The 27,215-nt window shown below is 33.2% G+C and overlaps 1 protein-coding gene across 1 annotated transcript in view; it reads left to right on the top strand.

Moving 5' to 3' along the window:
- LOC133331103 (uncharacterized) overlaps positions 1-27,215 on the top strand; it is a 76,378-nt gene that overhangs the window by 13,669 nt on the left and 35,494 nt on the right. The window contains exons 3-5 of the mRNA XM_061539513.1: positions 7,519-7,658; positions 10,736-11,307; positions 20,596-20,717. Of these exons, the coding sequence (XP_061395497.1) occupies positions 7,519-7,658; positions 10,736-11,307; positions 20,596-20,717 (834 nt within the window). The remainder of the gene's footprint in view (positions 1-7,518; positions 7,659-10,735; positions 11,308-20,595; positions 20,718-27,215) is intronic.

A 27,215-nucleotide genomic window follows, 5' to 3' on the forward strand; every position in this document is an offset into this window, starting at 1 on the left:
CGAGAATGGGTGGAGTTCCCTTAAACAATGCCGCGGAAAACAAAGTTTTCATAGAAGGAAATTTTATTATTATTTTTTTAGCATCTGTTTAGTTTTTATCAAGCCGTCAAAGGCGCTATTTTTAAAAATTGAATTGAAAATTACGTGGAATTGTAATGAGAAGGAGCAACAAACAATTTGAAGGATCAATTTATGGAAGAAAATAAATTCAGTTTCTTCAATGGGATAAGATTTTTGAATAAAAATTTCCAAAGTATTCAGAGTATTTTTCGAACTTTGGACCACACAGCCGAATTGTATTTTAACTTCTGAAAAAAATTCCAAACATTTCACTATATTTTCTGTTTGTTTCAAAGGCACTATTCTAAAAATTGAATTGAAAATTACGTGGAACTATAAGGAGAGGGAATACAGTCGACTCCGCTTTACTGTAAGTCGCGTAACTGAAAAATATCGGATAAGTGAAATTGATTTCTTGCACCATTACATTTCAGGTTAATCGCCCACAATTTGCTCCGCATAAGTGAAACTTCGCATAACTGAAAATATCGGATAACTGAAATAGCTTTTGGAGACAAATATTCCAATTTCCTTTCAAATCACTCCGTATTACTGAAAATTGTGAGAATGAAGGATAATTACAAAATATTTTGCATTGAGAAATACACATCTTCAATGCCCATTCTAACAGATATTTTTCTGCAACTATTGATTTTTCGACGTATGGAACGTGTAAATTTGACGTCGAAGAACGTTAAGTTTGTTCGGCCAGACTTTTAAAACCATTTGGAAAACTCCGTTCCGCATTTCTATATTTTATATACAAATAACAAAGATGTGCGAAAATATGTTACATAATGTACCGTTCATAGGGGAAATGCCAAAACGACAAAATTAACAAAATTTTGAGGAGGTCGTCCACTTTTAACTACTCAATGTTATTATTAAGTCCTTCAAGATGATAACCAAATTTTAAATAGAAACAATATAAAAATGTGACTCTATAATGAACAAATTTTGCAAGGAAGAATGATACTCATTTACAACCCCATATTACAAGCAAGTCAGCTATTAAAAAGATTTAAGGGGACCCCCCATTCTCGGTGTGAAACATTTTGTTGATATAATTCGAATCTACACTAATTTATGAATGACCCTACAACATTTCAAGTGAAAATCTCAAGAACTCTTGAAGATATAGCCGATTTATTGTGTCAGCATCAAGTGACGGCTGAAGGGCTTCTCAAACTTAAAACGCGTTTTTCTCTAAAAGTTTTTTGTGAATGGCGGGCACGATAACTCAAAAACTAATTTTTACACGTTTCTCTGTGAGTGTATAGCTATCGTATGAACTAGGATAAAGCCAAACGGTGAAGATCTTCCTTATTTTTTAACTTGGTTTTTGGTAAAAAATCGGCGATTTTCCAAAAATATTTTTTCAAAGGTCCGCCATTTTGTTAATTTTAGAGCGAAGTCAATAATCCTAGTTCATACGAGAGCCACACATATACTCTTTCTAACACCGTTGGAATTTTCGGATTCCGATAACAAACATTTTTTGTAAATTATTTTTCATCTCTTTTAAATTTTCAAATATATATGTGCAAAGTTACAAACCTTAACAAGCATTGGTATTGATTTACCAGCCCATTGAAAATCTTGAAAAATTAAAATCGAGAATGGGTGGGGTTCCCTTAAATCGGCTAGTATGAAACCTTACGCATAAAATATACTGTTCATAATAAAAATCCTTTGAGCAGTGATCATGTCAACCAGTTTCTATTTCTATCGTCTACTTTCATAAAATTAGTGAACTAAGAATTCGATATAAAATATGAATTATTGAAATTTCTAGAAATTTAAAATGTTTCCATCATGAGAAGTTCGGATAACTGAAATTATTTTCAGTTAACCGAACTCCGCTTAAGTGAAAACATCGGATAACTGAAACAAACATTCATATTTTTTCCGTTTCAGTAAAGCGGAGTCGACTGTAACAAACAAGTTGAAGGAGCAATTTATGTTAGCAAATAAATTCGGTCTGTCAACGGGATAAGATGGGATAATATGAACTTTCCAAAATATTCAGAATATTTTCCGAACATCGGATCTAGCGCCCAAAATGTATTCTAATTTCTGAAAATTGTACGAAAATCTCCTTAATTTCTATCCATTTTCGAATGTTTCTTTAGAGCTTGGTCGGAATTTATGCAGATTATCGAAAATTCCCTTAAAATGTTAAATGTTTCCTCCGAGTTTTTTTTACGAATTCGTTTAGAATTCATAAAGAAACACGAATGTTCTTTCCGATTTTTTTTTCGACAAAACGTTCCAAATTTGTTGGCACCTTTTACACAATCTTCTGTTCCGATTTCGGTATGAATTCGGCATCAGTATCGGAAACTTATGCAGAGTTTATTTGCGAATTCTGGAAAAACTCGGAACAAATTGTTAGCTGGGTTATGAGAAAAAAGCTTTTTCGGAAAATGTGTCCGAAAAAGATGTCCATTATATATGCGTTTCAGATTTTCGTTTGCGATTTCTGTATTTTGGACACTTTTTTTTCAACGGAATGGGTCATCGTTTGATATTAGAGATTTTCGTTGGATCTCAAATCTCGTTCAGTTTCCAGCGAATAAATGTTATTATCGTGTTTGGGATAATGATATCTATTTGTGGTAATTATGTAAGATTAATCCAACACATTTAAATAATGTATGATTTACTCCTTAAATTCTATCCCTTTTCGAATGTTTCTTTAGAGTTTTGTCCGAAAATGTTCAGAAAATCGAAAATTCCCTCAAAATGTAAAATTTGTCTCGCGAATTATTTTTACGAATTCGTAAAGAATTCATAAAGTATCTGAATGTTCTCTCCGATTTTTTTCGACAAAACATTCCCAATTTGTGAGCACCTTTCACATTATCTTATTCTGATTTCGGTGAATTCGGCATCAGAATCGGAAACTTATGCAGTGTTTATTTCCGAATTCTGGAAAAACTCGGAACAAATTGTTAGCTGGGTTATAAGAAAAAAGCTTTTTCGAAAAATGTGTCCTAAAAATATGTCCAATATATAGCATTTCCACATTAAATGAAACCTTTTACAAATTAAATGAACCCTTTTCCAAATTAAATGAAACCTTTTCCAAATTAAATGAAACCTTTTCCAAATTAAATGAAACCTTTTCCAAATTAAATGAAACCTTTTCCAAATTAAATGAAACCTTTTCCAATTGAAATGAAACCTTTTACAAATAGAATGAAACTTTTTCCAAATTAAATGAAACCTTTATTCTTACCTAAGGAAATATAATATTTGCACTAATTTTATTTATTTATCTTACCGCCTATTTATCTTACCGCCTATTCTCCAATGCTAAATCCAATCGAAAATGTATTTTCAAAAATAAAATTATGTGCAAGAGCTGAGCTGTGTGACGTTTCAATGGAACATAACATTGTTGATGTAATCGAGCGATGTATTCAAAAGCTTACTCGGCAAGATTGTTCTAACTACGTTATGGACATGGTTTTGAAAATCCCACAAGCTGCAAGTCGGGAACCTCTTCATTAAGATAAGCAGTTACCTTATCATCAACAATTTATTAAGTTAAATATGTATTTCGCATTTAGGACCGGGTATTCAATTCTTGTTCTAAAATATTTATTAAACGTCAAGAAATACCCCAGTTTGTATTACTATTTATTTAGTTTTATGTAGTAAAGATATTAAATAAAATCACATTTTTATGTTAATTACATAGGCATACAACTATATTTGTTATTATTCTTTGATTTCATTTTCAAATATTGGTTTAAAATTACTGCAAATATTATATTTCCTTGGATAAGAATAAAGGTTTCATTTAATTTGGAAAAAGTTTCATTCTATTTGTAAAAGGTTTCATTCTAATTGGAAAAGGTTTCATTCTATTTGTAAAAGGTTTCATTTCAATTGGAAAAGGTTTCATTTAATTTGGAAAAGGTTTCATTTAATTTGTAAAAGGTTTCATTTAATCTGGAAATGCTATATATAGAGTTTCAGATTTTCAGAGCATATGTTATCGAAAAGATAAAACCTGCAAAAGTAACAAACAAAGATATAAAGATTAATTTCATGCTCTATAGAGTTACCAGCAAAAAAAAGATCATGTGATAGCTGAAAACTTGACCTATGCTAAATTTCTCTATTTGGATTCTTAATATTCTCGCCAAGGGCTTTCATCCCCATAGGAATTTTGCATTACCAAACATTTTGTTGTACAGGGTTATAAATCAAAATTGTAATTGTTTCTAATATGCCATCTTTGGACAATATTTTCAAAAGTTAACTTATAAGAGAGTAGCAAATTATGAAAACCATCTAATTATGAAAACTTCCCAAATTACATGTCATACGTAAATGAAATGTTGTTTCTTGAATTTTTTTTTTTTTAATTGGAAGCAAAAAATGTGTGCATACATTTTTGATAGTCGATTGTCTATCAATCGATGACATGAAATATGCTGTGCACAATTTATATGCAAATCGAAGCAAACAATTTTTTTGTATTTTTTTAATTTTTGTGGAAAATGAAAATCTGATGCAATATTATGATATAAAAGCTATAAACAATTTCTTTGTAGAGTGAGGAATAATAATAAGGCTTCAATAACAGCAGCATGAATTTAGATATTAGATATTTAGAGGAATAATCATGTTGTTTTCCAAGCATGTTAAAGACCATCAGAACATTGTTGTTGTTTAATAAGTACAACTTTTAACTGGAAAAGTTGCATAAAAAGTTTCTAAACCTACCTCAATCCTAATTCCAATTTTCTCAACTAAATGAAAGAATGTAGTACCAAATAAAGGTAGAGAGATGTACAAAAGGGTTTTTGGAAATTCGACATATAAGTGTAGAAAAAAATACTAAACTTTACTAAATTTAGTTCTAATTGTATGTATTTTGAACATATATAGCTGGATTTTAGAATTTTATATGGAATACAGGTTGGGAAGTGGTGTTTATGTATGGAAATGGTTTTATAAAACCGTACATCTTATGTGTATGAAAAGTACTAAATATGGTACAATTTGCATTTAGTTGAGTGTATAAAGATGGAATCCTGAAGATTGACATTAGGTTTGAGGTAGCTTTAAAAAATCGTACTTATGTGTACGAAAAGTACTAAATAGTACTAAATTTGATACAATTTGGTTTTAGGTGAGCAGGTTGATCTGGAGTAGAAATGGGCAGTGGGTAAATACCCAAAGGGTAAATACCCGGTAAATTGGGTAAATACCCATTTGTGGGTATTTACTATATTGAATCGGTAATACAACATCTTACACCCTATTTCCGGGTTTCTGTTATCAAATCGATTTAGAATGGATTGTTTTACGATACTTTAAAGACGTGGGTAAATACCCGAGTTTTACCCCAAAAATTGGGTATAAACTCATTAACTGCGGAACCACTGGACATAGACGGCTAAAATTTTGCATACGTGTTTTTAATGTCAAAGCAAATATAGAAATCCAAAATGGGGTCCCGGCGTCCAGTTTTGATATAGCCCCCATATAACCGTATCTCCCGATTTAAGGTATTTTTTGTCTATTAGACATATTTTACAACCAAATTGGCTGTAATTTGGCACAGAGTTTTCTTTTTAACCGCATATGTCAAATGGTTCCGCATTAAATGAGATTATACCCAATTTTTGGGTAAATACTCAAAATAGTGGTACCTTTGTATGTGGGCTACCAGTAAACCTGGACCTACACACATAAATTTTTGCATGGACATTTGGTACCCAAAGAGAACACTCAGTCAATTGTACTAACTATGATACAATTTGTTTCTATGTGAACGGATGTGGTTGGAATTCTGAAATTTGGACTCAACATTTCTGTTGGAGTGGTAGATTGATTTACACCTTTGGGTACGAAAAGTGCAAAATTGTACAATTTGGATTTGTGTTGGAGTGCAGGATTGAGTTATGGAGGTAGTTTTGAAAAGTCGTAATAATTACGAATTGGAATTTCGTACTTATGGGTACGAAAAGAACTGAAGCTTGGATATTTATAGAAAACCACTGAGATATCGGATGTTTTCTAATAGTGATATTTCAATTTTTGGCGTTCTTTTATTTAGACGGTGGCGCAAAAGGAATTAATATATACGCCAAGGTCTTTCATGCTCATAAGGAATTTATTACCTTCCAAATTATGATGCAAACTGATATTAACTCGAGTCTTTTGTTGTTAATGTTTAGTCTTAATAAAAAACCAGTAATAAAAGTAGTAAAGTCGGACGGGGCCGACTATATGATACCCTTCACCACTTTGGGTATATCCAACAGATGGAATCCTAACAGACATCGCATTTTTGAAGGACCATTAACATGAAATTAAACATGTCAATCTGCAACCTATACTAAATTTTGGTCAGATATAGAGTTACTTCTTACAATGGGACAAAATTATGTAAATTAATTTAAAGCAAAATATCGAAATCAAAACCGATTTCATCGAAACTTGCCACATGTTAGGTTACACTTTTTTCAGTATGTTTTTTTGCATTCGGCCACATTTCGAGTTCTTCCTTTACTTATAAATCCAAATTTCGTGCAAATGGAAGGATATATGGGACTTTGGTGCACCATTTACATAAAATTGGACCAAAATATATATGGGAGCTATATCCAAATCTGAACCGATTTTCACGAAATTTTACATATATCGTTCTAGACTTAATTCATTACGCTATGTCAAAATTCGTGCAAATCGAAAGATATATATGGACTTTGGTGCACTATTTACCTAAAATCGGACGAAAATATATATGGGAGCTATATCTAAATCTGAACCGATTTTCACGAAATTTAACACACATCGTTCTCGACATAATTCAGTACGCTGTGCCAAATTTCGTCCAAATCGAAGGATATATAGGGACTTTGGTGCACTATTTACCTAAAATCGGACGAAAATATATATGGGAGCTATATCGAAATCAGAACCAATTTTCCCCAATTTCAATAGGGTTTGTCCTTGGGCCAATTAAGTGAACTGTGCCAAATTTCATTCAAATCGGATCACAAATGCGACCTGCACTTTGTTAACAAAAATACATGGACGGACGGACGGACAGACGGACATGCATAAATCGACTTAAAAAGTGATTCTGTGCATATTCTCACAAGGAACCATATGTCTATGTCGTTTCCTGTACCACAGTGTGGTGAAGGGTATAAATAATACATTTACAAATATTATTTTTTTCACTTTATAATAGAAATTCTATTCTAGGAACCCAAACATTTTTTTTCTTTTTTTATAACAAGATGATAATAACGCTTTATTATTACAACTTTTGGCATGCATCTTTACAAAATGCTTTTTTAAATAAAAAATGCTTTATTTTCTCTTTTCTGCACACTTTTCTTTTCAAAAGTCTTTTATATATTTCAATCAAAAGTTATTTAAAAAAGTATCATTTTATTATGTTTTTTTTTTCTTGTATCTTTGTAGGATTACATCACACTACTCAATTACTGGGATACGGTTGTTGTATTTGCTGTCCCCTTTACAACCATTGCCGTTTTGAATACCTTTACGGGTTGTACAGTTTGGAAATTTGCCACGGTTCGAAGAACTTTAACAATGCAAAAGTAAGTAGAACGAATACCCAAAGGCATCGAGACATTAATTTGAAATCATCAATTTGTATAAAATGGGAAGAGAGTGAGTTTCCTTTCGATACGGTTACTTTTAAAGAAGCATTTGCATAGATTAAATTACCATGGTCATGTTTCGGTCAATGGAATTTCACTTTTAATGGTTACATAACATTGAAGTAAATGGAAATAGAAAATAAATGGAAAAACTAACGGCCAATATGGCTGATGAACGGCTAAAATAATTTCAATACGTTGGGGAAATCGATGGGTGGTCAAACAAATACAAAAGGCATTACTTTTGGCCAGACACCAAGAGGTGGATATTTTAAATACTTAAAATCGATCGAAACTTTTATATGGGGATTATGTCATTATAACGTTTTTAGTAGAAAGATGTGACAATATATGGGAACATAAAATATCAAAAAAAAACCCCTCTTCGTTTGAAAATCGAGGGTACTGTTATATTGGTCCAATCCGAAAAACCTAAGGCAATGTTAATAATATTAGGCAGGGAGATAAAATTATGTAACAAAATTAGGGTCATGGTCTGGGAAGTGGAAAGAAAGACCTTGGTAAGTATATGAAAACCCCAGAAGGAAAATGTTGCCATAGATCAAAAGTCAGAGGGTCGACAGTAAAAAAAAATGATCATATTTGTTGTTACATTTCTTCCGGTAAATCGAATTAGGAATATTTTTGTAGAACATTTCGTCCTTCTAACTCGATTCTTCGTGTGTTCTTTTCGTCTTAAGGTATCGTATGAACTAGGATTATCGACTTCGCTCTAAAATTAACAAAATGGCTGACCTTTGAAAAAATATTTTTGGAAAATCGCCGATTTTTGACCAAAAACCAAGTTAAAAAATAAGGAAGATCTTCACCGATTGGCTTTATCCTAGTTCATACGATAGATGTATACTCACAGAGAAACGTGTAAAAATTTGAAATCGATTGGGTTATTAGTTTTTGAGTTATCGTGCCCGCCATTCGCAAAAGAGAAAAACGCATTTAAAGTTTGAGAAGCCCTTCAGCCGTTACTTGATGTTGACACAATAAATCGGCTATATCTTCAAGAGTACTTGAGATTTTCACTTGCAATTTTGTAGGGACATTCTTGAATTAGAGTTGATTCGAATTAAATCATACAAATTTTTGACCCCAAGAATGGGGGTCCCCTTAATTTTTTTTTAAACTGGCTCCAATTATCGCAGAATGCGAATTATTTTGAAAAAATTATTATAAATTTATGCCAAATACGCCAAAAAATATTTTTTTGAGGAAAACCCGGTTTTATACATTTCTTGAACCGGTTATTTCGATAATAAAACCGGTTTCAATACCTGATATGCATATCATTAGAAAGCTAGTAAACAAACGCGTTAACTTTATTGAACCGGGTGATTTTTGGTTTTATTTACTAAAGAAACCGGTTCAAAAATTAAGAAAACCGGTTCTTTTTTTCCTCGAAATTTATTTTTTTTTTTTGTAATTTTTAGAAAATATTTCGAACAATTCCAACAATTCTTCATAATAAGGAATGTATGTATCTGAATTTCTTGAAATACCTACATATAGGGTTTTAGTGACAAAAAAAACGGGTAAAATTGAGAATAGACCAATAAAACCTTCAAATGTCGATTTCTCGTCTTTGAAAACCCCATCTAAAATCTTATGAGCAACATTTTTGAAGAATATTGCGATAACGAAAATTCGCAGCATGTGATAATTGGAGTCTAAGAAGTAATTGGGTCGAGTAATGTGAAAAAAAACTACAATATAACGAATATTTAGGGGTATTCGATTTACAAATGTATGTCCGTCCGTCCGCCCGTCTGTCTGTCTGGTCGGTTGCTACTCAGATAACTCTCTAAAGGAGTAACCGATTTCATCCAAACTTTGAACATCGTAGTATTTAATCCAAACTTAAACCAAGATCAAAGGTGGGGAATATCGTGAAAATGCTGAGAATTTTGAAAAAAAAGAAAAATAATTTTATAATATTATAACAAGGGACTATCAGATGCAAAACACACATGGTAAAACCTATTATCTTCACCAAGTCCCGATCAAATCTTTTTGGTACCTCCCCATTAAGGGGTCAATATTAGGCGAGTGGAATGTCCAATTTACCCCAAACTTAGCACATTGTATTATTTTTATAAACCCTAGATCACGTCCGAAGATGGGTCCCATCTTACCTCCATCCATCTGTCTGTCGGCAATACCAACTGATACTTTTTTCTTGTTTGGTTTCGTATTTGATGACAATTTTACCTAACAGGAATTATTACTCCGGATTTTCAATATTAAAAAAAAAATAGTTTACGAATGTTTCCAACAGATAGAGTTTAGGTACGCATTCAGTCGAAATGGGTATAAAATCTCCCTACCAAAAATTATTAAGATTCGCTCACTTTTGTGATTAGACCCAATATAATCTAACGGGGTAAATTCCGTACTCGAAATAGTCAGTTTTTATCCATCAATGGATAAAATTGTAAGAGGATTTAGTCATGTACGTACATCTGCACATCTACTGTTGTATTCGAAAAGTATCGATAGACATTAAAATATAATTCAATAGTTGCAAAAACTGATATAACATATACTATACCGAATTTCTCCTTTTGGGTTGTTAATAAACTCGTCAAGGGTTTCATTCACATACGGACCGTGAGATCGATTTTATATCACAGTATGTATTCATTCCATGTTAGTTACCTGTCCAGGATTTCTTCTAGATATCAATGTGAGATTGGTGTATGTTGGAAGATTGTCTCCTCACATTTATTTGCTCGGCAATACAAATAAAAACTCACATTTGAAATTAGAAAAGCTTATGTGTGTTATCGGACAACAATATATTTCTCCAGAAATTGCAATAGTGTGTTATTGTTTGTAATCTTCCAAGAAAATGTTTTTTAATATAATTACAAACACATGTGTTCAAATGTTTTGAAAATAATTATCAGTATGGTATTTTTTTTTCATTTCCTTTGCTATGCCTTTACCTATAAAGTCTGTGTGATTTTTATAATTTTGTTGTAAAATTTTCCATTCATTAGAAAAACTCATCAATTGGCGATGATGCATGACATGACTGTTTCAACACCATCAACATCGACAGCAGTAGCAGTATCGGCAACATCATCGATGTCGACCTGTTCAATTACGGTCAATACAACACCGACTGCTGTAGTAGCAGCCTCCTGCTCCTCCTCCTCCTCGTCAGCAACACCAGTCTCAACTACGACAATTGCAGCCAGGACAAATGCAGGATTAGAAACATCTGGATGTTGTGAATCAACATCAACAACAAACAATACAGTGACAACAACATATCGTCTGTCAAAGGCCAGGACGAGCTCGTTGAAACGACAAAAATCAAATTCTTGTACGTCGAACAATGCACACATGAATGGACATGATGAACATAATCATCACTATGGCCCCCATCATATCACACAGCATCCAAATGTGGAACCACAACGCAGTATTATGATAAAGCATCACCATCGAGCTCATCACCATCAGCAGCAGCTGCAACAGCAGCAGCATCAACAACCATCGAAAAGTATTTCAGCTGGCGGCAAACGCCCCAGCAATGGAATTTATTCTTTTACTTCGAAGAAATCAGGTGAGCCAACACAAATCAATTTCAAATAACTTTACCGTAACTTTGTACCGTTATTCCGTGCAAGGTTTATGATAACCTTGAACGGAATTGTTATCAAAGGGTGCAAATAAAAATATTTTTCCTAAGAACAGGAAGAAAATTCTTGTTTAAACGTTAAACGATATTCTGGTGTTTCGTATTATGTTCTTGAAGATTTGTTTGCCGCATATCAAGGGTTATAGAATATGTAAGAGTAATGCAATAATGGAGGCATTTTTTGAATACTATTGGAATATAAGCAGATCAGAAGAAAAAAGATCAATTCTTTTGAAAAAGTACTTTCGGTAAATTTTTACAAGAAGACTGTATAGTATGTTTCGATGGAGAACTTATACCAATTTTTTTCAAGGAGAAACTTAGGTATTTTCTACCACTTTGGTCCTTTTCTACTGATCATGGAATACAAATTTTTTTCTGCTACAGCAGAAGGTCCCTAACCTTTTACAAAAGAAGGTGGAGAACAAAAGACGAGGTTTTTTTTTGATGAGGTTTTTATAGAAGAAAATCTATTGGTATTTCATCGAAGAAGTTTTTCCCTTTCTATAGGAGCGAAATTTATTATGGAGAAGACCTTATGCCCTTCTTAAAAGAAAAAAAACCTCTTCTATTGAAGAAAAACTCATGGTTTTCTCTTTAAGAGGACCGCAGGGTCTTTTATAGAAGAATACGTCAGGGTCTTCTATAAAAGAAGACCTCAGATTCTTCTATAGAACAAGACCTGAGTAAATTTTATAGAAGATCTAAGAGTCTTCTATAGAAGACAAACTCAAGATCATCTATAGAAGAAGACCTCAGGATCTTCTATAGAAGATGACCTCAGAGTGTTCAATAAAAGTAGACCTCAGGGTCTTCTATAGAAGATCTCAGGGTCTTGTAAAGAAGAAAACCTCAAAGTATTCTAAAGAAGAATACCTTAGGGTTTTCTAAAGATTTAGACCTCCTTTGAAAAAACAGCTATGGTCTTCTAATGAAGGAGATCCCAGAGCATTCTATAGAAGAAGACCTCAGGGTCTTCTATAGAAGAAGACCTCAGGGTCTTCTATAGAAGAAGACCTCAGGGTCTTCTATAGAAGAAGACCTCAGGGTCTTCTATAGAAGATCTTAGGTTCTTGTAAACAAGAAAACCTCAGGGTCTTGTAAGAAGACCTCAGGAAATTTTATAGAAGGCAAAACTAAAGATCATCTATAGAACAGGACCTCACGGTCTTCTATAGAAGAAGACCTCCATATCAGGGTCTTCTATAGAAGAATTATCTAAAAGAAGACCTCAGGGTCTTCTAAAGAAGACCTACTATAATAACCTAAGGATCTTCTATAGAAGAATAATTATCTAGAAGAAGAGTCTTCTATTGAAGAAGACCTTAGGGTCTTCTGTAGAAAAAGAACTCAGGGTATTCTATAGAAAAAGACTTCAGGGTCTGGTATAGAAAAGGAATTGAGGGTATACTACAAAAAAAAACACACACACACACATTTCTAGAAGACCTCAGGGTCTTCTATAGAAAAATACTTCAGAGTTTTCTATAGAAGAAGGAGACTTCATGATCCTCTTAGAAGGATTTTCCTACCTTTTTTTTAAACCGACCTTATTTTGTGATATTCGCTTGTAGATTGCTACAGTCTCATGTTTTCCTGGAATCAATTTGTTGTTACTTTGATTCACAAGAAAAACGTAGCTCTGAATAGAAAGAGAGGGCACGAATATAGAATGTGGGATGTCGAAATTTTTGTTTATTTCATAACATTGTTTGTAGGATTACATATTATAGCTAGCAAACAGAACGAGGTCATATTGAACACGGTATGCAATATAATTTTTCAGACAGCGTTCACCAGGAGGCTGTCTTCGGGCACTGGGAAATAAAAAACATAAACACATAGAAAAATACAAATACAAAAATAACATGTATCAGTTGATTTTCTATATATATATATACGACAAAATTTTTGTGTGTGGAAATTCCTATTGGGGGTAAAAGACCTTCACGAGTATATGAAACTCCCAGAATTAAAAAAAAATCGCCATAGGTCAAAGTTCGGAGATATGGCGTGATATATGTTTATATGTTTTATTTATTTATTTATTGTTTTTTTTTAATCATTCATAAGCTCTTAAAAATCACCCTTTATTGTAAATAGTATAAAAAGCTGTGACGTAAATGAATTACTTCTTTGAATGGGAGCAAAATAAATGATTATGAATAAATAAATATACATAAAGTTAAGAAATGCATTCGATGAATTACAAATGAAAAATGTATATTTCCTATGACGGGGGGTAGATAAAGACATGATTTACTTTTAAACAAAAGACATCTACACACTTTCATACAATTCACCTGTTGCAAACTATGTGTGAGTGATAATTTTTCCAAAGCATTTGACTAGAAGTCAAACAACAATTCCATGTAAAAAAGTTACGGAACACTCGGAGCTTTAAAAATAGAATAAACATCTAGTGTGGCATTTTTACATATAATGATTGTTTTTATGAAAAATAAAATTCATAATAAAAAAAAATCCCTTGTCAAGTATATTAAGAAGCCAGAGGGAGAGATTCGCCATATTTTTTTTTTTTTTTTTTTTTTGCTAATATAATAACTCTAAAGAAGAAAACCCTTCCAAAACATTTAGCCTTTTCGTACCTGTTTTTCATTATTATCTTCATGGACCTTCAAAACATATCACAAGACAAGATTTTTTGACCACTAAATATTCTACAAAAATGTCGCCTTATAGATTTCAGATATGGTCCCCAAAGACAAGAAATCGATATTCGAGTGTTTTCATTGTCCTTTTCCACTTTTAACCGATCCGTGTTCGGTAAACTTTATGACTACGAATACTACAAAATTTTAAATAAAATATACATTTTGAAAAACTCCCAAATTCATCTAAAATATTTACAATAATTTCATCCTAATATGGCGAATAAACCAGATTATTGCGCCGGTTTCAATAAACCAATTAAACTTTTATTCTTACCATTTAAAAGCTTAAAATATTGTTAATCGCATAGAATAAACTGTCTGTTTAATAATTAAATGGTAAAAAAATTTCTATCAAACATATCTAATGATTATTTTCACAAACATTTCAATAATATCACAACAATTTTTCTACTACGCTCAACTTAACCAATATTTGCGCTAATTTTTCCTCTTTCTCCTCCCAAGAAAAACAAACACCACCAACACAATCACAATTCATTGTGCGGCCGTGTTTTGGTATTGTTTTCCGCTTCTTTCCTTACATAGTGGTTGTTGTTTTTACAACCGTTTTGTTTGTCTACTGTTTGTGTTGCTAACAACCCCCAAATTTCCAGTCACTCGATTGTGACTAGTTTTGCATGCCATTGTGTCTCAGCTCATTGGTGTCAGAAAAATCGCATATGTATTTTCCAAATTATTTCGATGGACCGAAGCTGGTGGAAGTGCCCCAAATAAAGCCAAAACAATTCAATCGACTGGTAAGGTTGGGCCAACGGTTTTTTGAGACTTCAAGGCATTTTATTGATTGGCTATCTGCAAAAGGGTAAAACAATAAATTCAGAGAACTATTGCAACCTTTTGGATCAATTAAATGTACGTATTCGAGAAAAACGCCCTTGGTTACAACACAAAAAAGAATAATTTTTCATCAAGACAACGCACCAGCGCACAATAATGTTTTAACAAAGGCTAAAATCAACGAATTAATGTACGAGTTGCTTGACCACCCAACTTGATCTCCTGATTTAGCTCCCAGTGACTTTGTTCCCAAATCTAAAAAAAAATTCCTTGCTGGCAAGCTTTTTACCTCAAATGAAGATCTATTCTCTTTCATTGATAGGCTAAAAAGTTCCCGAACCGCTCTCGTAGTCCCGTAAACGATACCACAATTTTTCCTATATTTCGGATGCCTTTTTCCGAATTGCTTATAATTTAGCATGGCATAGCTCGTAAAGGTATTTTAAATGTACATCTCATGATGTATGGTATAAAAATTTCTACCCGGTCGAACTTAACAAATTGTTTTGCTTCATTTTATTTATTTGTTTTCGGGGCAAAATTGTCGGGTCACCCAAAAAACGACCTTTTGTCCTTTATTTGGTATAATAGAAATTATATGGCTGATCCTAGTCATATGCATTGCTACATATTTACATGGAAATCGTCATTATGAAGAATAGAAAAATAATCTAAAAATATATTTTCATTTGTCCAGTCCTAAGTAAATGTTATGGTATGTTATTTGCTCTTTATGGCTATCAGATATCTTTTTTTTTTTTGTATTATTTCTGTTGTCGTTACTATGAGAAATATACATGTGTGGAAATTTAATGATGTGCTGTGTTCCAATACTTTTTAATAATAGAACAATTTACATCAAAAATATAGCTTTCAGAATACAATGAAAACCAGTAAGGAAAGCAGTAAAGTCGGACGGGCCGACTATATGATACCCTTCACCACTTTGGGTATATACAACAGATGGAACCCTAACAGACGTCGCATTTTTGCACCATTTACATAAAATCGGAAGAAAATATATATGGGAGCTATATCTAAATCTGAACATATTTTCACGAAATTTAAAACACATCTTTCCAGACTTATTTCAGTACGCTATGCCAAATTTCGTGCAAATCGAAGGATATATAGGGACTTTGATGCACTATTTACCTAAAATCGGACGAAAATATATATAGGAGCTATATCTAAATATATAACACACATAGGCATAATTCAGTACGCTATGCCAAATTTCGTGCAAATCGAAGGATATATAGGGACTTGGGTGCACTATTTACCTAAAATCCGACGAAAATTTATATGGGAGCTATATATGGGAGCTAAATCTGAACCGATTTTCACGAAATTTAACACACATCGTTCTAGGCTTAAGTCAGTACGATGTACCAAATTTCGTGCAAATCGAAGAATATATAGGGATTTGGGTGCACTATTTACCTAAAATCGGACGAAAATATATATGGGAGCTATATCTAAATCTGAACCGATTTTCTCGAAATTTAACACACATCGTTATAGGCTTAATTCAGTACGATGTGCCAAATTTCTTGCAAATCGAAGGATATATAGGGTCTTTGGTGCACTATTTACCTAAAATCGGACAAAAATATGTATGGGAGCTATATCTAAATCTGAACCGATTTTTCCCAATTTCAATAGGGTTCGTCTTTGGGCCATATAAGTGAACTGTGCCAAATTTCATCCATTGTTAACAAAAATACATGGACGGACAGACGGACATGCATAAATTGACTTAAAAAGGGATTCTATGCATATTCTCAAAAGGAACCATGTGTCTATCTCGTTTCCTTTTGCCTGTTACAAACATATGCACAAAGACAATACCCTGTACCACAGTGTGATGAAGGGTATAAAAATTGCACTGCTACATAATTGAATAGCCAAACCGACGATGGGATGGACGGATGACAATCATGGTAATACATTTTATGCGGCTAACTTTATATTTTTTTTTCTAATAAATCCTTATGATAATACCAAAAAGAAGTCAATTCATAATTATTCTGGAACAATGCTAATGTATGCAGCATTGACAATATATGTATGTTAACAATAATAATAATATAAATGTCAGGGTTAAACTAATTGTATTTAATGAGAGGTTGTTTGTTTTTTCCGTCATTAGTGATTATTTGTCGACACTGCTACCCCAACATTTTTTTAGCACACAGTACAAAAATAACAACAGAAGTTTCCTTTAGGCTGACAACGTAGACATTGAATATGCCTTCGGCAGAATATCCGGTCAAACAAAAACAAATAAAAATTTCGTAACGTTTGGCCGGGATAAACTTTTTTATCCTCCACAATTAGGTGAAGATTCAAAATAGCTAAAATATATCGGAGCTTTTATATGGGCGCTATTCCATGATTCATATTCTATAGAAAGATTTACCATCCAGTGGGTACCTTTATGCCAAAAATGAGTTTCAACATTCCAGGGCAACTTTAAATTACAGACCAAGCTGAAGATGTTGTGATAGTGAAATCAAAGTGAATATTGTTTGAACTCAATTAAAGTGAACAATGGACACAACTCACGCGAATATGCTGAAGGCGTAATGCATTGACAGATAGTCGTTCAGCCCTGAAGGAAAAATGTTACAAAGACTACCACCAAATTTCCATTAAACAGGCGATATCGTTGGAGTAACAGATCCCTTATAGGCATATAATAGACAACTCCTTGTAACGTAACATGAAAACGGATGAACACATTTCATAGAAACTTCTTCTCTTTCTTTATTAATTTTGCCTGTTGCCAACATTTTCACAACGTCATATAAAATCAGTATTATATTAAATTTACAAATTGCATTGGATATAAATGACCGGACCATTCGAAGAATATTTATTAAGAAATTAAGTCGCACAATTTTTAAAATGAAATATTGGAATATGAAATTTGTTTAATGAAAGTGCACTTAATTGAACATTTTGTAAGTCTGCATGCATACATAGTGCAAACACACAAATGATAACTAGCCGTCGTACAGTGGTTCAAAATCGTTTTTTTTTTCTTGGTCCAAAGTCCGTAACTTTTGAACGGATAAATATATTCTGAACCAATAGAGTTGCTGAGGAGTTCAAGGTCATAGTTCAACTTTGGATTTTTTTTCTATATTTTTATAGTTAAAACATTGTTTTTAAGTTCAAACAATTTTTACACTATATAAAAAAATAAATCTTCAAAGAGAACACCTTAATTCGATAGAAAAACTTGTCACAATCCGTTAAAATTAGGAAAAAATGGACGTATTTTTAATTGTTGTTCGGGAGATTTTCTTTACAATGAGAACCCTCAACATAAAATTAAATTACAGTTGAAAAGCGTGTCAAAACTGTACAAAATATCGACATTTTGAAAATATCGAAAAAGTAGACCAACACCAACGTACACAGGATATTATTTCGGAAGTGGCTTGGAAGCCGCTGGTTTAATATGAAAATTGTCATTGCAGAAAAAATGTATGAGTACGAGGGCGATTCGGAAACTTCTTAGCCTATCAATGAAAGGTTAGTTTTTCAAAACATATTTTTTTTTTTAATTTTCAATTTAATCTCCTGAAAATTCAATATACTTCCAACACTTTTCTGGTAATTGTATCCCTTGATTGAAATAGTTTTCCTCAATGCCTTCAAAATAGTGGTTTACAACTGTAATTGCATCTTCATTTGAGGTAAAACGCTGGTCAGCAAGGATTTTTTAGATTTGGGAACAAGTGGAAGCCACTGGGAGCTAAATTAGGAGAATTAGTTGGGCGGTCAAGCATCTCTTACTTTAATTCGTTGATTTTAGTCATTGTTAAAATACTCTTGTGCGCTGGTGCGTTGTTTTGATGAGGCATTATTTTTTGGTGTTGTAAGCCAGGACGTTTTTCTCGAATTAGTACATTTAATAGGTTGCAATAGTACTCTGAATTTATTGTTTTATCGTTTGGCAGATAGTCAGTCATAGAACTGCCCTCGTATGTCCCTAGAGACTATACCTAAAGTGGAACCAATATTGATTGAATCATATAGGAATTACCGAACATTTGAAGTTATCATTATAAGAGGTGCTATGCCTAATTGAGAACTGATATAGCTACATTTCGAACCTCACATTTTGACATCACAATTCCATTGAAAAACGTGCTCAAGAATCCCAAAATACCGAAAATTGGGATGTGTGGAGGCTACACGAAAAAATTCACCTATATATATATATATATAATTGTTAAGTGGAGAGATTTGCTACCCAATAAGAACTCGTAGTACTAAATTACAGTGAATTTCGTTTGTAACTAATCGAAATAATCATTTCCGACCCTATATGACATATTTCTTCATCAGCTTAAAAGTCTACGTCGATTTACGCATGATCGTCTGTTTGATACGATAGAGATCGCTATATTTAAGATAGAGCTCTGAAATTTTGTACAGATATTTCCAATACTCCTAGGATGTTTGGTCCACGTTTATGTGTAACCCCCATATAACGGTAGCCCCTAAAGTAATTTTGGGGATTTGGACACGATTTCCAATCGAATTAAGTGTAATTTGGTATGTTCGGTTCTCATTGTTTATCAGTCCTCCGAACCAAACATTATTAATATTGACCCACGTTTCAGGGTAGCCACCATATAACGGTATCCCCTGTATTCGGTATTTTGGATACGTTTTCCAACTGAATTGGCTGTTATTTAGCATTTTGGGTTCTCTTAGTGTGACACATCTCCGTACCAAAAATTATTAATATTGACCCAAGTTGTTTTGCGGATTTTGGACAGGTTTTTGAGTTCTCATAGTGTGGCACATATCCGTACCAAAAAAATTATTATTATTCACCCAAGATTCAGGGTGGCCAACGTTATATAGTGGCTACCTTGAATTTTGGGGAATTAGGACACGTTTTCCAACCGAATTGGCTATTATTTAGCATTTTGGGTTGTCATAGTATGACACATCTCCGTACCAAAAATTAGTCGTTATTTGGAAAATTTTGGATACGTTTTTCAACCGAATTGGCTGGATTTGGTATTTTGAATTCCCATAGGCTCTAAAATCTTACTACCAAAAATATCAATATTGATCTCAGTTTTATAATAGTCCCATATAACGGTATTCTATTCTCCATTCGATATTTTGAAAATTTCACCTATTTTCAATATGTTCAAGGTCCTTTCATAACATGTGTTTTCTGCTAGGAGCCGCCCATTAATTTCAGATATTTTGAGTGTCATCCTCATGGGGGAGGGTACAAAAAGTTCGGCGTGGCCGAACATAACATCATTTTTAATTGTTTTGTTATTCCGTTTGCAATATTCGTCGGGGACCCCATAACTTATATTTCTATATTCTTGATCATCTATGTCGATTTATCCCAATGAAATGGGGATATATTGGCTCAGATTTCGGGAAATATCGAATCTTCCCAACAACAAGTTACCATGGCCGGACCAGTTCCCATTTTAAACTCCCAATCGATTTCAGTTATTTTAAATGTTAAATGTTTTAAATGTTTATCTCAGGGTGAAGGAAAATAAAAAGTTCGTCCAGGCCGAACTTATGTTCAAGTTATATTATATCTGAATATAATGACCTAAATTGTGTTAAATGACGCACTTATAAAATTAAATCTATATGTGTCTAAAATTACATAACTTCTGGCCCATGAACCGTTTAAATAAAAATACATTAACACTTATCCCTCCCCCAACAACATTTGCAGGAAGACGTAATGCCACCAATTCATCCCAGTTGAAGGTAACAAAAATGCTGCTGATCGTCTCAACGGTGTTTGTGTGTCTCAATCTGCCAAGTTGTATAATGAGGATAATAACTTATATTGAGGTAAGTGATGGTGTACGTGTGTGTGTGTCCCTCTCTCTCTCTCTTCTCTCTCTCTCTCTCTCTCTCTATGTAAAAAGGTATAAATCAACAAATTGCAACAGAAAATTCGTATTAAAAAATGTGTAGAATTTAATGCAAAAATTCCTAAAAAATATTGAATGGTCTAGGATGTCCAAAGCTCGTTCGGTCCTTTGAAGTCTTTCATGGAAAAAATCTAATAATGTCACGTACAAATGCAGTACTCTAGTTGCAAAAGAATGACAGATTCTAACAACAACAACAAAATAAGTATTCTTAAGGCACAAAAATACGAACATGGAAAACATACGACAAAGCAATGAGCTTAATATCGTTTCTATTTAATAATAAATTACCATTGAATTGTGGTCTATTTTCCGAATAATATAATGACCAACCACGTTCCAACAAATATAGAAAAATAAATTTTTTTCGCTCTGAGCTCTTTTAAAGAATATTTGATGATGTCTGTTGCTAAGAAGAAATGTAATTTATTTTATCATTACAATATAATATATAATAATAATAAAAGACTAATTTTGATAATTTTTGTGGCATACGACCATGTGCTGTGCAGTTTATAACGACTAGAAAAAATAATTTGCCAAAAAAACAAAATGAAATTAACTCGTGAAAATGTGGTGTCAATCGGCCTTGCTTTGAGTATTTTGTGCACGATTTACATAAAATCGCACGCAAATATATATGGGAGCTATATCTAAATCAAAACCGAACTTACCAGACTCAATTCAGTACGCTATTCTAAATTTCGTGGACATCGAAAGTAATATAGGGACTTTGGAAGAAAATATATATGGGAGCTGTATCTAAATCTGAACCGATTGTTTCCAATTTCAAAGAGATGCACCAAATTTCACCCAAATCGAATTATAATGGCGACCTATACTTTGTTTACAATTTAACATAAACAGACGGACGGACATGCTTAAATCAACTCAGAATGTCATTCGATGCCTATTTTGTTTTGCCTGTTACAAACAGAACAGGTTGGAACTCGTCAAAATTGAATTCCATTCTTGATCGTGTCCGTTTATGCCTCATGAACGAAAGTTGTCCAAAGCCGGTCATTGTGTATCCGAACATTCATACCGTATGTCAAGATCAGCATTTGAAATATTGTGAGATAGAGGCATCCTGGCCAAAAAACGTTTTTAATACACAATCGCTCTAAAAAAGGTACATGTGGATTTGTTCAAAGGAGTTTGAAAACAAAAGGTCGGGATTTTTATATAGAGACTATGTCATTGTGTATTGTCTGCTGGTTAGGTTTTATGTATTGTCTGCTGGTATTTGATCCACGTTATTTCTCCAGGAATCTCGAATGCCAATTCGGGATTGAAACTTAAAATCAAAATACCAAAAATATGTCAAAATGGTGCTGTAGAAGTATTAGCCACCCCATTCAGGACCCGAACAGACAAAACAGGTCACTTTTAAATTATCGACTATCTGACGGATTTTTATGTGGAAGCTTTCTATACTAACTTAGACAAATATTGATAATTTTTGTAAGGAAATTTGACTCTCAATGACAGCGTATAACTTCAAATTAGAGTCAATTTCGTTTGAAAAACTTGGCTATATCCCAAAAAAAATTCGAAAAACATAGATATTTTTTGTAGGAATATTTTTTAACCAGTGCACTATGTTTTTTTTACGTTTATTTTGTCATAAACTCTATTTTTAAAGCTATTGAATTTAAATTTGGTTTGTAAACATTTTTTATGCTCCCAAGATGACCTACCAATTTTCATATGATTTGGGGCACTATTTCATATAGCTGCTATATAGCCGATCTGGCCGATTTGTCCCGACTTTTTTGTTTATAAAGCTATTGAAGTGAAATTTGGTTTGTATACAATTTTTATGCTCCCAAGATGACCTACCAATTTTCATATGATTTGGGGCACTATTTCTTATAACTGCATATAACAAAATGTTTGTTCCTTACTTCGGCTATATTTCCACCATTACTGACTGCTTTATTCAAAACAAAGCCCATGTCTCTGTCGTTGAATATTTTGGCTGAAACCGTAGCAGCAATGATATAACGTATTTTGTGAAGCAACTTCGGAGGCTAATTTCCTTTTTAGCCTAGGTCCAGCATCTTCATAATTTAATTTTGAGCGACCTATTTTGTTTGGGGAGACATACTGCTCATCCATAACTATACTTAAATTTTTGCTAAGCTATTTTGAATGTTTAGTTTTAAATCGCTCTAATTTACGGTTGAACTTTGGCAAATGCTTTTTTATATAATTAACAAAATCTTGTTTCGATATCAAACGCATTTGGTCTTCATGTAAACTGATATTATTGATATTCTGTAGCACATATTTCACAAGTGCATCTTCTGAGCGATTTTTACTGCTCCAAATTTCAATAAGAGCTGTATGGGCAAACACATGTTTAAAAAACACGAGTTGGCACAAAATGGCACAAAAAAGGCTAGTTACTCATTAATTAGCACACACTTTTGTTAATAACGTGGCATTTACACCTTTTTGCAATGCTTTGCCATTCACAAGTTACACTCCACGGAACAAAACTACAATTTATAGATTTTATATAAAGTTATACATAAACAAAACATTTCACAGTATTACAACAACAAACAAATATGACAAAAAGGGCATCTCGTCTTAATTTAACATACTTGCACGAACGTTTTCCATAATTACACATTTAATTTTTTTTTTAATTTTGTCAAATTACAAGCACTTGAACTTAGCTGATTTTTACCGCCAGTTGTACAAAAACAATGTGACTTTCAAACTGCTGACTTTTAAAGCTCGCCAGCAAAAAAAAGGGTTGCCACCCGCATTGATATTGAATGTTTTTTTTTTCTTATATGGGTGTCTACATTTAGGAAATCAGTTACATTTCAAAATATGAAAACAAAAAAAAAAAATTGACTTTATGCCAAAAAATCATACTTTTTACCCATAGTGCAGTGAGTGGCTATGCCCTTTTTAAATACTGAAAAGGGGACTGAAATGAGCCATATGGAAGTCAAAACGTTGACTTCCATATGGAAAAATGTGGCAGCTATCTTCCGGAACCAGTATTGCCAAATTACAGTCAAGTCGGTAGAAGAATGCGGCTAAAAACCCTCAAAATATTGAAAATATACCAAAAAATTATGTGGAAGCTAGCGTAGAATAATATTAATAAAATTATTATTATTTTTTTTTTTTTTTGAGGAAGTTTTGTTATACTATGAGAACATACAATTTCAAATTAGAGCTAATTCGACGGGAAAACTCGCCCAAAAGTCCTCTAAATACCTAATAATGGGCTTATTACAAAAACATAAACTTTTATTCATAATTTTTGTTTGGAATGTGTGTTACTCATTCTGTACCCAAATTTCAAAATTACAACTGATTAGATTGTAAAACGTGGTCAAAATCTCTATAATACCGAATATTGAGGTGAGGTGTATTTCGCGTACCAAACATCCTAGGAACAATGGCAATGTATGTTCAAAAATTCAAAGCACTTTCTATATTGCGAACGGAATGAAAATTTTAATATTTTAATAAGGCGCAGTATGGTGGAGCGTTTAGCAATGTGTAGATCTATTGACTTCAAAACAAAGCCTCCATAATCTACCTTTTTGCTGTAACCCCCAGCAAAATACAATAAGAACAAGAAACAAATAAAATTAAAAAAAAAATTATCGGAACATAAAAAAAACATACACTATATTCCATTTATCGGGAACACTAATGCAATCACAATTCTTCATTTTGTTGACAATCTAAAGTTGATTAGTTCCGAGAAAAAAAATGTTTTCAAATACATAATAAATCGTTTTCTTTATTTTCACGCAAACGGAGGACATAAAATAGAAGCTAGTAAATAAATAAATATAACCAATATGATACCGGACCATAACTGGAGGAATAATAAGATAATAAAAAAAACAAGAATAAATAACATCACATAGCGGAAAAATAATTGAATAAATTATATAACGACAACGAAAAAAGGAAAGAGAAATTTATAATATGATATATTTTTTTAATTAATTAAAAAATAAATATAGACTAAATGTTTTTAGTCTATATTTAATCATCTTAATATTTTTGGAATTTAATCACTTTCAAATTTCTTGAGTTAGGTATGTTTGTCGTCCAGAAAAAATATTCAAACACTTCAATATTCAATTTTCACCATCAATTAATACCATCGAATTGTCGGAAAGTTTACTTTATTTTCGATATCTTCCCCATGATCGGAATTTTCACGTCCAATCAACTGGTTCAATTTTGTCCAAGGCACCTACTGGCCGTCCATCTAAGCGGAGATGCGAACTATTTTACTTACTTACTTAGCTGGTTTGTGACAGAACATTTGTTCCATAAGCCGAGCTTACAAATTTGAAAGACCTTCCACTTGATCTTTCCATCTAATTCGGGGCCTTCCCCTCCTGCGTGAACTATTAGTTGGCTTGTTATACCCTTTACCACACTGTGGTACATTGTCTTTCTGCATTATTATGTCTTTCTGCATATGTTTGTAACAGGCAAAAATAATCGTGATAGACCCATGGTTCCTTTTATGAATATGCATAGAATCACTTTCTGAGTGGATTTATGCATGTCCGTCCGTCTGTCCATGTTAAATTGTAAACAAAGTACAGGTCGCATTTATGATCCGAATTGGATAAAATTTGGCACAGCTCATTCGTTTGGCCCAAGGACGAACCCTATTGAAATTGGGAAAAATCGGTCCAGATTTAGATATAGCTCCCATATATATTTTCGTCCGATTTAAGGTAAATGGTGTACCAAAGTCCCTATATATCTTTCGATTTGGACGAAATGTGGCATAACGTACTGAATTAAGTCTAGAATGATGTGTGCAAAGTTTCGTGAAAATCGGTTCTGATTTAGATATAGCTTTCATATATAGCTTCGTCCGATTTCATGTAAATAGTGCACCAAAGTCCCTATATATCTTTCGATTTGCACGAAATTTGGCATAACGTACTGAATTGAGCCTAGAATGATGGCTGCCAAGTTTCGTGAAAATCGGTCCAGACTTAGATATAGCTCCCATATATAGTTTCGTCCGATTTCATGTAAATGGTGCACCGAAGTCCCTATATATCTTTCGATTTGCACGAAATTTGGTATAACGTACTGAATTGAGCGTAGAGTGATGTCTGTTATGTTTCGTGAAAATCGGTCCAGATTTAGATATAGCTCCCATATATATTTTCGTCCGATTTAATGTAAATGGTGCACATATATCTTTCGATTTGAACGAAATTTGGCATAGCGTACTGAATTTAGTTCAGACTGATGTGTGCCAAGTTTCGTGAAAATCGGTTGAGATTTAGATATAGCTCCCTTATATTATAGATTGATTTTGAGTAATTGACGCACCAGGATCCAATATATGGCTGATAGGAACAAAATGTACTGAAATTAGTATAACCTAACCTGTGGCAAGTTTCGTTGAAATCGGTTCATATTTGGATATAACTTCGATATATATTTTAGCCCGATATTTAGTAAATTTGACATCAAACTCCTCATGTTAGTCAGATTGAAATCAAATTTTGCACAACGTACCAAATTGAGCATAGAATTACGTAGTTGTGTTTTCTGTAAGTACAGACATAGCCCAACGGATGACCTTATGATATTTGTTTGAAGTCGATTGATCTAAGTCGATTCACATTTAGATAAATATCACATATTTTATTTCATCCAATTCCATGTTAATAGTCCTGTTTAATATACCCATGGTGAAGGGTATCAAATAGTCGGCCCCGTCCGACTTTACTACTTTCCTTACTGGTTTTTATATGGTTTTTTTTTTCCACAACGGCTACGGCCAACGTAGCCGCTGCAGCTCGATCCGTCTGACAATGTCGATGTCCGAGAATAGATGGTATAGCTCATGGTTCATTCGATGGCGATATTCAACGTCAACGCAGATTGGCAGATAGATCTTTCGGAGAATTTTTCTCTCAAACACCCCAAGAGCTGCTTCATCTGCTTGCGCAATTACCTATGCTTCAGATCCATACAAAATCACGGGAAATATCAACGTTTCGTAGAATGTGATTTTGGTCTGGCAAGAGGTGGTCTGGTTTTTGAGTTGATCTTGTGATCTTATCTCGTGCCAGTTAAAGTTGTCCTGCTAAGCCGTATTAATTTTGCAGGAATGCCGAACCCAGACATGGCTTTAAAAATCTCTGAACGGATAGGGCTGTAGGGTTGCCATATACGCTTCGTTTTCATATCATTAGCATTACGACACTCCTGATCGTACCACCGGTTTCTTGATTGTGGTCTTTGGTATCCAAGTGTTGATTTTGCTGCAGCATGTAGGTAGTGGACAATTCTTTGCCATTGTGCTTCTATATTCATATCGGGACAAGAAGTGTTATCGTCAAGTATGTGGGTAAGTTGGAAGAAATAGGCTTATGCTACCTGTTGT

Source organism: Musca vetustissima, unplaced genomic scaffold (assembly GCF_032173495.1).
Source record: "Musca vetustissima isolate MV318-11 ecotype Yass unplaced genomic scaffold, APGP_CSIRO_Mvet_v1 utg20574, whole genome shotgun sequence".
Taxonomy (NCBI): Eukaryota; Metazoa; Arthropoda; class Insecta; order Diptera; family Muscidae; genus Musca; species Musca vetustissima.